Source organism: Podarcis vaucheri (assembly GCF_965113315.1).
Source record: "Podarcis vaucheri genome assembly, chromosome: 11".
Lineage (NCBI taxonomy): Eukaryota > Metazoa > Chordata > Lepidosauria > Squamata > Lacertidae > Podarcis > Podarcis vaucheri.
This window is the reverse complement of record NC_138749.1, coordinates 43,218,408-43,234,150: the sequence shown is the minus strand read 5'-3', so window position 1 is coordinate 43,234,150 and position 15,743 is coordinate 43,218,408. Positions and strand designations below refer to the sequence as shown.

The 15,743-nt window shown below is 40.4% G+C and overlaps 1 protein-coding gene across 1 annotated transcript in view; it reads right to left on the bottom strand.

Moving 5' to 3' along the window:
* Positions 1 to 9,699: 9,699 nt before the first annotated feature.
* Positions 9,700 to 15,743, bottom strand: part of MAN2A1 (mannosidase alpha class 2A member 1) — a 56,297-nt gene continuing 50,253 nt past the window's right edge. The window contains exons 20-22 of the mRNA XM_082191413.1: positions 14,846 to 15,040; positions 12,958 to 13,068; positions 9,700 to 11,811 (exon numbers count right to left, since the gene is read on the bottom strand). Of these exons, the coding sequence (XP_082047539.1) occupies positions 11,659 to 11,811; positions 12,958 to 13,068; positions 14,846 to 15,040 (459 nt within the window). The 3' untranslated portion in view covers positions 9,700 to 11,658. The remainder of the gene's footprint in view (positions 11,812 to 12,957; positions 13,069 to 14,845; positions 15,041 to 15,743) is intronic.

Sequence of the window (15,743 nt, the reverse complement as noted above, 5' to 3'; positions counted from 1 at the left end):
ATATTGAGGGCACAAGGAGAAGGGGACGACAGAGGATGAGATGGTTGGATAGTGTTTTCGAAGCTACCAACATGAGTTTGACTAAACTGCGGAAGACAGTGGAGGACAGAAGTGCCTGACGTGCTCTGGTCCATGGGGTCACGAAGAGTCGCACATGACTAAACGACTAAACAACAACAGCACAGTGGTACCTCGGGTTACATACGCTTCAGGTTACATACGCTTCAGGTTACAGACTCCGCTAACCCAGAAATATTACCTCAGGTTAAGAACTTTGCTTCAGGATGAGAACAGAAATCGCTCAGTGGCGGCGCAGCAACAGCAGGAGGCCCCATTAGTTAAAGTGGTGCTTCAAGTTAAGGACAGTTTCAGGTTAAGTACAGAGCTCTGGAACGAATTAAGTACTTAACCTGAGGTACCACTGTAGACTAAAGAGTCAAGACAGAAACAAATATACAATAGGAAAAGCAGAGAAAAAGATGTACGGTGAAAGGGGTTGGATTTTAGGACAAAGTTGGTCTGGAATAAGGAAGGAACTGAAAGAAACTTAAGTCACACAACCACACCAGCCACACTCTGCAAAGAGCAGAAAAAATAACTCAAACAATTTCTGGTGTGTTCCATTTGCATCCTTTCTGCATCTCTTGAAAGAAAAAACATCCTCAGTTGGTGCAAATAAAAGGAGTACTCTAGTAAAGTCATTCCCAGATGGAAATTTAGAACTGTCTGTCACAGACTCACATCCCATTCCTGTGTCTCCCTTTCCTCTCCCTGATATTTTCCAGTCATGGACAGCTTGGGGAAAGTTTCACAACTGTGTCAAATGGGCCAGAGAAACAGCATGAGTTTTCTAAGGCTCAGAAGCTGTTCTGAAACTTTAGGACTTGCCTGCTCTGGACCTAGGTCATTACAAGTCCAAATATGTTGAAAGCAGGTCACTTTGACTTGAACCTACTTCATCCAAAATCAAATGCACAGTCCTAATTGTTATAAGAATTCTAAGGTCCCAAATATAAAATAAATGTTCATAAATGTACAAGGCAAACACATATATAAGTATATAAACCAAGCGTCTGAAATAGTACAGGAGAGCAATCCTGAAGCCATTTTGACTCTCCCAAATCATTTTGACTCTCCCAAATTGACCTCAAATATTTCTCTGCAAGGAGGGAGGAAATGGGAAAATCTCTCCATTGTCTTTTGCTTACCTGTCTTATGGGTGTATTTGTGTAGGAATAGGGTGAGCCTGTGACCTGGTTTCAAGAACTAAAAGTGTTTACCATCACAAAAGAGTGGCCAGGCTGCCCAGGTAAAGCAACCAGTGACCATTAACAGATATCCTGGCAAACCGAATTTCTTCTGTAGACTGCCTCCTGTGATATATTTCTGCTGTAGACCCACCTCCTTCTGTGATGTATGTATGATGTTTTGGGGGGGGGTGGTCTTGAGCTACAGGGTGGGCAATTTCAAAAGTCTATATAAGGACTTTCACACCATTGTTCAGGGTTCCTCCTCCCTCCCACGTGTGGTGAGTGAGGACCCTGTTGCAATAGTTTAATAAAGTCCATGCTTACCTGTATACCTGAAGGAGTGTCTCCACCCCCATCGTTTAGCCCGTACACTGAGATCCAGTGCTGAGGGCCTTCTGGCGGTTCCCTCATTGCGAGAAGTGAGGTTACAGGGAACCAGGCAGAGGGCCTTCTCGGTAGTGGCGCCCACCCTGTGGAACACCCTCCCTTCAGATGTGAAGGAAATAAGCAGCTATCCTATCTTTAGAAGACATCTGAAGGCAGCCCTGTTTAGGAAAGTTTTTAATATTTAATGCTGAATTGTTTTTGTTTTTAACACTCGATTGGGAGCCGCCCAGAGTGGCTGGGGAAACTCAGGGTATAAATATATTATTATTATTATTATTATTATTATTATTATTATTATTATTATTATTATTATTATTTTCTCTGTTTGGCCTCTGTTATTTTCTCCTACCAATAGGGAGCCCACTTAAGGACTCTATACAGGCTCTTGAATACCCCATAAGGGAAAAGGAGCAGTTTTTTCTTATAACATAATTTAAAAGGATTTCTAGCCCATTAGCCCTGCACACATTGGCCCATCAGTTAATGACCCTGATGCTAGAACCAACATGCTATAACAGAGAGGAAAAATACTAAGTTCCATTTTAAAACAGCAAAAGATGCCATCTACATTTTGAAAAAAATAATCTAACCAACCCTCCTCCTGAATTTGGAAACTATTGCTAAGATACAGTGGTGCCTCTAGTTACATACTTAATTCGTTCCGGAGGTCTGTTCTCAACCTGAAACTGTTCTTAACCTGAAGTACCACTTTAGCTAATGGAGCCTCCCGCTGCTACCGTGCTGCCAGAGCTTGATTTCTGTTCTCATCCTGAAGCAAAGTTCTTAACCTGAGGTAATATTTCTGGGTTAGCAGAGTTTGTAACCTGAAGCGTATGTAACCTGAGGTACCACTGCACTGTGCCGCTCTTTTGCATTGTTTGTTGCCTCTGTATAAAGATGACTAGAGCAACTTCTACTTTGCAGCAAAGGTGATGTGAACACACATATAAAGGAACACAGGAGAACAGAAATGGATTGCTGGACATACATGCTGTATCTGGAAAGCTGGACTTATTCCAAAGCTTACAAATCTGCACACATGCAAAACTGAGGACCATTCATTTCAGTGAGAGAAGTATACTGGACACATATCTGAAATTTAAGAATTTCTAAAAGAAAACACGCACCCTTTGGCTAGTATATGCTTCCCCTGGCCTTAACTCTGAATTTCTAATTTGTGTCTTTAAAACATATTTTTAATTACCCAGTCTTTCCTCTAAAAAAACCCCAAAAACCTTCAACATGGGTTTCATCACCAATGAGAATGTGACATAATGAAATTAAAGCATAAACAATACGAACAACAGTATAACTACTTATAGAAACAGTCTCAGACACTTGCTCTTAAAAGATCATCAGGTTGAAAAGTACAGAATGAGGTAGCATCTCAAAGACAGCAAAGTGAATGCCCGGCAGATTTGTGCAGGGAAGACTTCCAAAGGCTGGAGCGATACCTTATCTCCGTGGAGCTATTATTTAAATTATGTCTTAAATAAACCCACATTTAGATACTGTATGGTATGTTGGATATTTTAGTAACCTTTCAGATAGTTTCATAATTTGTCAGCTTTGGGCCTTCATGTAGAACATACAGCTTTCTTGTAATAACGTGTCCTCGGCCCTTGACCAAGAATCTATTTTACTTTAACTACAAATATAAACATTTCCTATTAAAACAATAAAGGGGGGGGGAATCAGTGATGGGTTCCCCCACCCTCACTGATGCACAACCATTTAACCAGATGCCATTTTTAACACAGTGCCGTCATTTTAATAGAAGTTGTGAGATTATGCAATCAACGGATTGGACAATGGACACCCATATATGATTCCCCCCCAATGGCTGATGCGTCATCAAGTGATGATTTCCATTAGTGTAAACAGATCAAATACCCGAAACAGACCTTTTATATTTGTGGATACAACTAGAAAACTATGAATCAGTTGATTTACATCCATAAGTAAATCAGGCATTATAAACTTCCATCTGCAATAAATGGTCACCAATCTTCGTCTTGTAACATGCACAGTAACACTGGAAAGCCACTGCCTTTGTTATTCATTATTCTTCCATTTTTAAATTTTAGAAGCACCAGATCCTAGTTTAACCTAGGTACTACCATAGTTAGGGGACGCGGGTGGTGCTGTGGGCTAAACCACAGAGCCTAGGGCTTGCCGATCAGGTGTTCGGTGGTTCGAATCCCCGCGACAGGGTGAGCTCCCGTTGCTTGGTCCCAGCTCCTGCCCAACCTAGCAGTTTGAAGGCATGTCAAAGTGCAAGTAGATAAATAGGTACTGCTCCGGCGGGAAGGTAAACGGCATTTCTGGTTCGCCAGAAGCGGCTTAGTCATGCTGGCCACATGACCCGGAAGCTGTATGCCGCCTCCCTCAGCCAGTAAAGTGAGATGAGCGCTGCAACCCCAGAGTTGTTGGCGACTGGACCTAATGGTCAGGGGTCCCTTTACCCTTTACCATAGTTTAATCTAGACCGACCCTCCAGCTTCTCTCTCTCTCTTTTTTACACCTATGAAAGAGGTGTCTGTTTTTGCTTGGATGGAGGGGGAATATGGGTGTGCGATGGAGATGGAGGGGAAGGGGGGAGGGGGAGGAGAGAATAAACCTTGGTCTATGTGTGGCTGGAATATAGCCTACTGCACAGTGACATCCATTGCTCCACCCATCAGTGGCATGTAGCCCATGGATGGTTGCTGATAAGGTAATGTGGTCTTTGGGCTGAACATGTCCTCACCTCTGCTATATACTGAGTCTTCCTTATGTGCTTCCTTATGTATCAGTGTGGTTAGGGGAACCCCAAGAACTGTCAAAGTACAGAGAAAAATCTTTGGAGAGAGGACCCTGAAAGGGAGACATCTGTCCAAAATACCACAGTGAAGACTGAACACACTCTGTAAGCATGGAATGCAGATTATTGGAGCAGGAAAAACAGAAAACTGTGAGGTGGAGGTTAAGGAATGGAGTATTCTGGAAAATTAGCCATATCCAATGAGCCATAGTTTGAACACTTGTTCCAATTCAGTGCTGCATTTTGTAACTTGATAGGCTAAAGTTTGTATGATCTTTCATACAAATACAAATGCAGTTGTGTAATATTATAAATATTATTCAATTATATTATTCAAACTCTGTGTTCCTATCTGTACACTTTTATACTGAAAGCTTTCCCAGAAGGCCTCCTTTGCCGTTCTTTCTTTTTTTGTATGGTTAACGAACAGTCTACCTACCAACTTTGATAAAATGAATGACAAATGTGGTAGAAAAGCTAGTCTAATCAAGTTTCTTTTTAAAAATTGACTTCTATTTCAAGGTCTTCCTTTTTCCAATTAGTGTCCCTAAATTGATTGTTTAATGCATAACTAATCTCAAAACTTGCACTTCCTTGCTGATGGGGAAAGTTACTGCTCATTCTGTGGAAGCCACGGTACTTATGGCTCACATTTATCAAGAGGTGGCATTTTAGAAGTCATTATGGCTGCTGCTCTGCTTTTGCGGAAAGCAGACTTAAAATGAACCGATACAAAACATACTTCTGAGTGAGTTGTAAACACTTGTGTGTTCAAAGTGCTGCTCCTGCTGTGTTTAGAATTTAATCCTGAACTTGTAAACTAGTGTCAGGACTGTACTGTTTCCGGTGGGGCTTAATATGACTGAATGTTCCTCGTTAAAAATAAAAAAATAGAACCTACCCATGTGGAAAACTGGCTTGACATAGAAACTCGGCTAGAAACCTCTCTGACAATCCTACTTACAAGTGAAGAAACTCACACACGTGTGTGTGTGTGTGTGTTTGTGTGGTATACAAAAGTGTCAGAATCTTTCGGTCCCTAGGATCCTGCAAACTCCAGGTGACCCCTTAGCCTCAGAGAATGCTGGATGGGACCCTTTCCCTCAAAGGCCTGGCAATTTCTTTCTCATCACATGACCCCTTTTCTGTTATTTCCAAGGTGTAGGACTTTCCTACCTATACCCCTAAATGTCTACAGTGTAGTGATTCCATTCACCTGCCCATGCTATTCTGGCTTTCCACTGGAGGTTACCCCCAGACTTAATCTCTTGCCTTTCTGGCTCTAACCTGTCCAGATTTCTTCCTCCCTTGCTTGTCTTGCCCTTGTCCCTCTTCCAACACCTGCTTCTTCCACTCATCAATGTCTTAGATCCTCATCCTCCAACACTCCCTTTTATGCAGCCGCCCTGCATGTCTGCTTAATGCTCTAAGCTGCTTCCATCCAGCTGTCCCTTTCTTGGCTCACCTGTGTTTTCATTTGAGTGAGCTGGGAATGTCATGGGAGGCAGCTGGAGCATTGTCATGCAACCACCACGATCTTTTCTGAAGTGGTACCTCCCTCGTCTGGCAAAAGGGAGCCCAGTGGAGTTGAACCCAAAATCCCACTAAGGATACTCTAGTAGAAAATGGCTGCTTGGTTGCCCATGCAATCCAGATTTCAAGGCGTTTTGTATTCAGAGTACACAACATCCTTTTTATTTGAAGACAATTTACCACCCGACATGTTTTTCTTATCATGTTTGCTGTTAATCTTCTATTAGCTTTATCTTATCTACTCCTTTTGTAAGAAAATTTGGAGAAGAAAACACAAGCTAAGCATGGTATGCTGAGAGCCAGAACAAATGCCGAGAAGGGCAGACCAGGCCCATTGTCATGGCAACTACTATCCGATACAAATCGTTGGCGGGTGAGTGAAATTTCTTTCAGTGGGACAGTATTAAGATTTGTTGCAATGTTTCTATAAAATGTGGCTGTAATATTGTAATAACAACTCATTCTATGCAATTATGCTCAGGAAACAGTAAGAGCATACTAGGCCAGCAGAAAATTCGGATGAGAATTTTTCAGCAAACAACTGCTCTTCTTATTTTATTTCTATACTGCTCTTCTCCTAGCGGGAAACTGTGGCGCTGAACACAAAAATTGCAATCAGAAAATTAAAAACATCTTAAAATAAAGCTCTTACCAAATATAGAAGAAAAAAGAACAACAGCTGCTCAAATTCCAATTGGAGTTCATGCTTCAAAAACCCAAGGTAAGCAGCTAAGTCTTCAATTTGCATCAGGGAGAAAATTCCTTGTATGATGTTGCCATTTGAAAATTGTAAAAACTTTTCAAGCAGACCTGAGCCACTTCATACTCTATGTATTCCACAATTATGGGGGTCAATTCTCCGCTCCGGGGCATTTAAACAGGTCGGTGCTGCTCTCAGCAGCTCAGTTGGCCCAGCACATCACCCACCCAGCCCAACCCACCCTCTAATCATGCCTCTTTTGCAACCTTTTTCTTTCCAGGTCAGCAGCCTTGCTATCGTTTTTTTAACGGTTTCGGTTTTTTGCAGAGCCAGGAAGGAATTTTCCCTGCATATCAGGTTTCTACCTTCCTCAGAGCAACAACTTTGGCAGTTGGCGATAACAAGGTATCCCGTTAGAGGGGTACTGAGGAAAGTCTCTGTCCATAAAGCCAGAAGCGTGTGGCTGGAGGGCCGTAAGAGATTCCCTCAGCGCCTGGGGAGGGGGGGACCATTTGTGTAAACACATATTTTGTCATGGTCCCATTTCCCCCCAACTGACCCTGTCATGCCTCAGACCCCCGGGCTGGGAGTTGAGAGGGATACACATCCAATGCTTATGCCAAGGTTTACCTACAACTGAAAACAAAGTTGTGGCCATTTTTCAATCCCAAAATGTTGTTGCATCCTTTCATTCGCTCATGGTGGCCTGGCTCCCTGGCTGCTGCGACAGGGTAGGCAATATCCTTTTATTTACTTTAAGCCCAGAATACTGATTTATTTGCAATGCCATTTTGAAGAAAATATCCTTTTATTATTAACTTTAAAACATAGAAACTTTTAAGATGTATTGATTTGCTCTCTCTTCTGTTATGAGCCCAATATTTTACCTATGCCAATTTTCTGTCGCCGTCCCCACCCGCCCGCATAGAATTCCTGCTACCCCAAGCAAAGAATTTAGGTTAACATTCTGAAATCTAAGGTACACTATTAGCTGTTGTATTAAGACTAGATTGGCACACCACTTTACTTGCACTATTTGCACAGGGGTTGTGTCCTTGGTCATCGCGTGCAACAGCAAAGCTTGTATAAACCCCTTACGCCCTTTTCCTGCCACTTCCAGGTTTGTGGCGATGTGTGAGTGCATGGTCACGAATGCTTTGATCACGTGAAAAATGGTCATTGCCTGTATCTGAATGATCTGCAGTAATTTTGAAATCAACCAACTATACTTCCAACTAAGCCTTTAAGTTGATACAGCCCCCCGGCCCCCGGCCATAAATGGTGTCCAACAGTTAGGATGTATATGGTTTTGTAAGTTATTTTGGCATTTGCCTCATGCTTTCACTCATTAGTAGTCTATACAGCAAAGAGAATTAGATGAGGTACTCCAGGTTCTCTGGTTACTGCGAAGATCTTGCACATAGTCCATAATCTAAGGATCATGTCTTCCTAACGGTAAGCCCTGATGTTACACTCTTATTGGCAGAGACAGAAGAGCAACACAAACTGATGCTTTGGCAACAGGGAAATCTTTGGATTATATTGAATACTATTGCAACTGAAGGGACGCGGGTGGCGCTGTGGGTTAAACCACAGAGCCTAGGGCTTGCCGAACAGAAGGTCGGCGGTTCGAATCCCTGCAACAGGGTGAGATCCCATTGCTTGGTCCCTACTCCTGCCAACCTAGCAGTTCAAAAGCACGTCAAAGTGCAAGTAGATCAACAGGTACCGCTCCGGTGGGAAGGTAAACGGCGTTTCCGTGTGCTGCTCTGGTTCGCCAGAAGCAGCTTAGTCATGCTGGCCACATGACCCAGAAACTGTACGCCGGCTCCCTCGGCCAGTAAAGCGAGATAAGCGCCGCAACCCCAGAGTCGGTTATGACTGGACCTAATGGTCAGGGGTCCCTTTACCTTTTTTTACTGCAACAGAGAAAGCCAGAGCTGAACATTTTATCTCTAAAATAGTGATCAAAGCAGCTCGACAAAAAAGTTATCACATTTTTTTTTATTAGCAATCTTGCATCACACACCCCGCCCCCAAAGATATAAAATCTTCCTAGGGAAATATATATATATGAAAACCTTCCAATTAAATCAGCTGGCTTCAAGGGACAGTATGAAAAAAAATTAGACACAATGTAAAGGAATGTTAAAAATCCTTAGCATGGTGGAACTCCTGCAACAAGAAATTTAGATTCAGCTTTACATGATTGCTTTAAATGCACTGATTTTTTTAAAAATTGAATGTATGATAAATTGCTCTTAACATATATGGGCATCAAAACTGACATTAAAAATGTGTACAAGTTTGGAAAATGTTCACAGGAAATGCAAGGAATAAAAACAGTAAATCCTGATTTTTTTTATCTTTCCTTAGATTAGTATGAACTGGACTGCAATTTTGACAACTTTATATTTTGTATTGAATTAACTGCCATTGCCTCAGAAGGCATTAGCTTTCAGACAAGAATTATTTTGACTTAATACAAACGTCTGCTGGTTAAGGAACATTCAGGCATGATTGTACAGCCGATGAAAAATAAATGAGTAGAAGAAGAAGAAGAAGAGTTTGGATTTGATATCCTGCCTTTCACTCCCCTTCAGGAGTTTCAAAGCAGCTAACATTCTCCTTTCCCTTCCTCCCCCACAACAAACACTCTGTGAGGTTAGTGGGGCTGAGAGACTTCAGAGAAGTGTGACTGGCCCAAGGTCACCCAGCAGCTGCATGTGGAGGAGCGGAGACGCGAACCTGGTTCCCCAGATTACGAGACTACCGCTCTTAACCACTACACCACACTAAAAAAATAGGCTGCAATCCTATGCTTGCTAACTAAGTAGTTTAGGCTGCAATCCTGAACACACTTACAAGGAAGTAAGTCCCATTTAACGCAACTTCCAAGTAGACATGCATTTTAATGTAGACTTACGCAATAGGATTTCTGAGGGAACATGTTGTAAGATTGGGCTGTAGGTTTAGTCACATGAAACATTATTTGGAAGCGTGTTTTACAAGTAAACAGACTACAATTCATTGCATCTTTTTATTTTTCTGAATTTTAACCTTTTGAATAATTTTTACTCCCTTAAGAACAATCAGAGGCTTCCAGTAAATATTTCCCACTTATGGACATCATAAAACTGAAGTAGTAGTTACAGGAATGTTCTGCTGGCATTTAAGGATTTCATCTAAAGAAAAAGTATTCATTTTTTATGTTTATTGCATAAAATAATTCATTTATAGCTTCTTAATACTCTTCCACTGTACTATTTTTTCCCAACAGTTCACATGAAATTGTGTGAATACAAAAAATGAAACTAGGGAATCTATATAGTGTCCTCTGAAGAATGCCTTCAAAACATGAAAATTATAAAAGAATTTAATGTCATTAAGATGGGAAATGTGCCTGGATATCAACATGGCATAGATCAGATTACTACAGTACAAAAATGTGAGACTATAAAAGCCATTCCCCCATTAAAATATTAGTTTCAGAGGAAATTATGTATCAGCAAAACTTTAAAAAAGGTGAAGGTTAAAGGAACTGGAATCATACAGAATTGCAATTTACAGTGCATTCCTACATATGTCTACACAGGAGCAAGTCCCATTGGGTTCAATGGAACATGCCCCTAGGTGTTTATAGGATTGCAGCCTTTACTGGTTGCTAATAGTAAACAGTAACTTTATTTAGGGAAGTGGAACTTCTAAATCCCCATGGCTTCAAGAACTCAGTGTAAAATACTGGAGGCAGAAATACTGAGGAATAGCATCTTCAGAAATCTGTAACAAACATTAGCAAAATAAGCATGGACATTTAAGTTTGTACAGTGACATTTTAAAAATATAGGCACATGATTCTCAATGCACTGTTTGCTACAATATACATGGCAAGGCAGCTTTTGCACACCTTTAAATTTATGTGTATGTTGCAGTTTAACTGATAGATGAATTTTACAGTAGTATTTATTCTTCCATTGTTTTAAATCATTACATCATTTTCTACATTCAATTAGAGCATTCAGACCACCACCACCAGTACAAATTTGGTGCAGGAGAACGGAATGTAACCACCACTGTCAAATAAAAAATATGTGTTTTAATGTCCTTCCCCCCTTCCCCCCAAAAAACACTACATGGACACCAAAAGAGTAACAAGATGTATCAAAAAATAAGGCACATTTATTTTGATATTGAAATATTGAAATAGAAAAAGGCTTTCAGAGAGCATTAGTATCCAAATGTTCTGTAAAAAAATCTTGTATTCATGAAATTATAGACTTAACTTTCTTTACTCTTCATAATGGAGTAATTGCACATATCCCAATGTGTCAAGTAATGAAACAGAAGTTTGTTTGACATTTCCAAGAAAGATGAATCTAAAATTCCAGAATTTTAACTTCTGCCACTTCAAGATGGTAGGACAAGTGATTATAATTTTCCACACTTCTCAAAGGCTCTTGGATTTCACTCTACGGCTAGAGTGGGATAAATGCAGACTCCATGTGGAACAAAATTGTAACTGTCGCTTATAGAAGTCTTTACAAGTATTTGGACAATAGCTTTGCCAGAGCATATTCAGGGTTTTAATTCCAGACTGTACTATCTGGGATTTCAACAATATGTAATTATTTAAGACCCAATTACAGATCAGAAAACCATTTAAAAATCAACAGTCCCAACCTTTCAAACACAAAAATCATAAACTTAGAAGCCATAAACTAACATTTAACCTGAGATTCACTATGTCGATGAAAATATCCTTTGTTTTTCTTCCACTTCTTATACTGATGTTGGCATTTTGTTAATGGTAAAGTTGCTTGCTTGCATCATGGCTTTTTACTGTGCTGGAGATCAAATAAATTCTAGAGTGAATGTACTGTCACAGTATCCAAGAAGCTGGAATAGAAATGTGCTTCTTATTGCACACCAATGTTTGAGAAAAGTTGCAGATTCTTCTTTAGCATTTGAGTTCTAAAGGTCAAGTTTCATCTCAGCTGAATTCTGTATGTGTTTATCTCCATAGGACTCATACTGATTTCACTAATGTTTCTGGCATCTGGAGGTGAATGCATCAAAGATAAGGATGTAGGTATAAGACTTCCCACATGGAACTTGTTAAAGAGTCTGTGCACCTTTAGCTGGAGAAGTAAAAAAAAGATCATTATTTGTAACACAGAATTGGACATGAATTTTAACTTCACTCTTTAATGATTTTCCAACTGAGTTCCTCGTAAGTAGATTCTAACTAGGGCTGGGCGAAATATGGATATATCGTCCAAAACCGGCTTGAAGTTCACATCGTCAAAACCGTTTCATAATATTTATAACCTGGCAATATATCACAAATCACAATGTGTGTGAGGGCTGGGCAATATCTGGCTTTCAAAACCGTGATATATCACCAGCAAAACATCACGATATACCATGATATCTGAAATAAGCATGGAACTATGCAGAGGTGAGCAGGGCACTACAATTCTGCTCACTTAAGTGAACTGCAGGCTTGTGTTTCTCAAGCAGCAGTCCCTTGTCAGGCAACATGGGAGACGTCTCTTAAATTGAAGAGACTTTCAGGACTGATTTGTGGTATACTATAAGAGCCTGCTACTCCAAGGAAAGAAGGTAGAAAATCCAATTGAGCAGGTCCAAGCCAAGCAGGTCCACTGTATTCTGCTCTAGTCAGACCTCACCTGGAGTACTGTGTGCAGTTCTGGACACCACAGTTCAAGAAGGACACTGACAAACTGGAACGTGTCAAGAGGAGGGCAACCAAAATGGTCAAAGGCCTGGAAACGATGCCTTATGAGGAACGGCTAAGGGAGCTGGGCATGTTTAGCCTGGAGAAGAGGAGGTTAAGGGGTGATATGATAGCCATGTTCAAATATATAAAAGGATGTCACATAGTGGAGGGAGAAAAGTTGTTTTCTGCTGCTCCAGAGAAGCGGACACGGAGCAATGGTTCCAAACTACAAGAAAGAAGATTCCACCTAAACATTAGGAAGAACTTCCTGACAGTAAGAGCTGTTCGACAGTGGAATTTGCTGCCAAGGAGTGTGGTGGAGTCTCCTTCTTTGGAGGTCTTTAAGCAGAGGCTTGACAACCATATGTCAGGAGTGCTCTGATGGTGTTTCCTGCTTGGCAGGGGGTTGGACTCAATGGCCCTTGTGGTCTCTTCCAACTCTATGATTCTATGATTCTAAGCCATTATCAAAAGCAGCTGACTCAATCTCTGCCATCTTGTTTCTCTACAACCGTATGAATACATCTAAAATATTGTAGAATACCTTTCCCTGAGTTGTAGAGCAGAGGAGGCCCAGGTCTGTGCTTGTGAACCTACAATCAAATCCCTTCCTGTGAACGATCAGGGCTGCTTCCTCAGATGGCCCAGAATCTGCCTGCAAAACAAAACGAGAAATTGTGGGCAAAGGGGGTGAGGAGAGGAGAAAAGAACTGTAGAGTCTGGGCAGAGGCACAAACTTTTGAATCGTGACTGAAACTGCTAGGAAATTGACAAGTTACTCTGGCGCCCAACATTGCCTAACTTCACTGATTATTGCTATGATTTTAGACCTCAGTTATATGGCCTTAACAGGTTCAGTCACATACATAATTTTAATTACTATACTAAAACTTAGAAGATTTTGGCATACATAGCAGTTATATCCCAAAATGCATGTGTGCAGGAATACAGATGTTATCTGAAGCAGGTTATGGGCTAATAAACAGCTCAGTAAGATGAACAAAGCACCTGTTACTTTATATACCATTAGATTCACTTGGCAGTGGCACTAAAAACTAAGCCAGAAATTCAGGCAAAATAACCTCCCACATAACTAAAACAGTGCATACGATTGTACAAAAAGTAAGTGTCTAAGCTTTCTTTTAAAAGGATTCAGGAGCCTACAATGTTAGCAGGCACATACAATAGCTCTTCTAAAAGGCAGAAGATGGGAATACATGATAGGTGTGCAAAATATGTACATTTTTTTGAAGCAGAACTCTCAAAACCCATGCTGTCAGCTACTAAACGATATGGAAAACACCATTAGAGAAATTTACACAAAGAGCCATCCATGACTAGTAGCCTACATGAAGCTGTCTAATTAAAGCCAATTAAAACTAGTGGCCACCATCATATCTTATGGCAATAGTATGTTGTGCCCTGCACTGAAGTACATTTCTGGCGTATCATCTATCCCTTTAATGATATCAAAACAAATACGGCAGCGAATTTCAGCATGCCTACCTGTTGCCCATTAAGCAATATTGTCTGCTCTTTTGTTAGGCTTTTGCTTTAAAATATTTGTTTTTCTAAAGGCTGCCCACTATCCACCCCGTGTGTAAGAACACTTCTCCCTTTATTTATTTAACGCTGTGAACAGGAGCATGGCTATTTTATGACAAGGCTTCATCACACCTTCCCTATTTTTGCAGGGGGGGAGGAAAGATGCTACTGCCGAGAGAGAGAGAACAGAGGCAAATGTTATCTGGAAAAGTCTTTTGGTTCTTCTTGATTACCAAAATTCATCTTATTCTCTGTCTAGTTTAAATCTGAGTATTTTAATGCTACTAATGAAAGATTGCAACATTTCGTAATTTCACATTGTCTTAAATACGTTGACGTTTATCATTCCAATAATATGCATCATTAGGCAGAGAAATCTTCAAGTTTATTGTTCCTTGTACAAAAATGATGGTTTGTGGTCTAAAAGGAAGCAGACATTTATCACTCTCTACTTCAGTAGGCTCACATAACGAAAGCCCATACGTAGCATACACAGAGTTATTGCCCATAGAAATTAATTCTGTTTGTGGTGTAGAAAAGAAGTGACTGCATCTGTAAATCTACATTCATGGAAGTACATGTCACAAGCTAGGTTGCAAAGCAAAAGTAGGTAAGGAATTGTGCATCTCAAATAAATCATCCTAGTAATCAGACTCAAGCCCTTGCTCACTTCTCAAAGTTACTTCTGCACTGCTCTTTGACACCAGAGAGTATCATTAACAGTGTCAATAATGCCAGGCACATTTTATAGTGTTTAGGAGTAAAAGATGCTAAGACTGTACTAATTTCTTCAGAGACCCATTTCAGAAGTCTTGTAAAGGGGCTTTCTAGAAAGCAATAGTTTTGAGTATACTGAAATAACTATTTCAAACTTATTTCAAGCTTACCTTTGATTGTATGGTTCTTAAGTTAACTATATTCATATCACAGGGCATGGATGACATTAATGGAGAAAAGGTATTCAACAGCGATGGGATGCCGATGTCTGCATAGGTAATCATTGGAATCAAAGGATGATTTATGAAAGATGATGTTATATGACTAAGGAGAGAAGGAAAGCTGACTGTCGATTTTTCTTCTTTCTATTAAAAAAAGAAGATAGTAGTAAGCTATTTTCAGTTGTGGTACATTGAACATATATACATGCATCCATTAAAGCTGATAAATGAACCCATGAATAAAACTAAATGGCATTTGGGACATAGGTAGCCAACAGTGTTTTAAAGTCAACAGTGCCCCCCCCCCCAAAAAAAAATTACCATAAACAGGCATACACTCTAGCGGTCAAAAGAAGCCACAGCACTGTTAGGGCACATACTTTAACCTATGGCATAGTGTGTGAATTGTGTAGTTTCTCTTTCTCTCATACAGAAGTGATTGTGCAGCATTTGGAAGTGCCTAGCTGATCTATTGGGGGTCGTCTATATGCATATCCCAAAGGAACTGGTTCTTCATCATTCATACTCTCTGTGGGGGTCTTTTGCATCCATCTGTCATGCTGGTTCCTGACCAATGACTGAACAGTGTGTTCTTTTAATCCTGAAGGAAACAGAGGTAGCCTTTTCTTGGTTTACTGGGCTGTTTCTCTGTGTGTCTCATTTAACTAGGTAACCTGTTATACTCTGCCTATATCCAACATTAGCAGCACCATTTATGGCTTTTCAGGCAGCGTTAATAAAGATTTTAAATTTAACTGCTACAACAAGACTTCCCTGGGGTCACAGTATAATGATCTGTGACTACACCATAGACTGGAATGGTGTTTATCTTTGTCAAATCTGTACC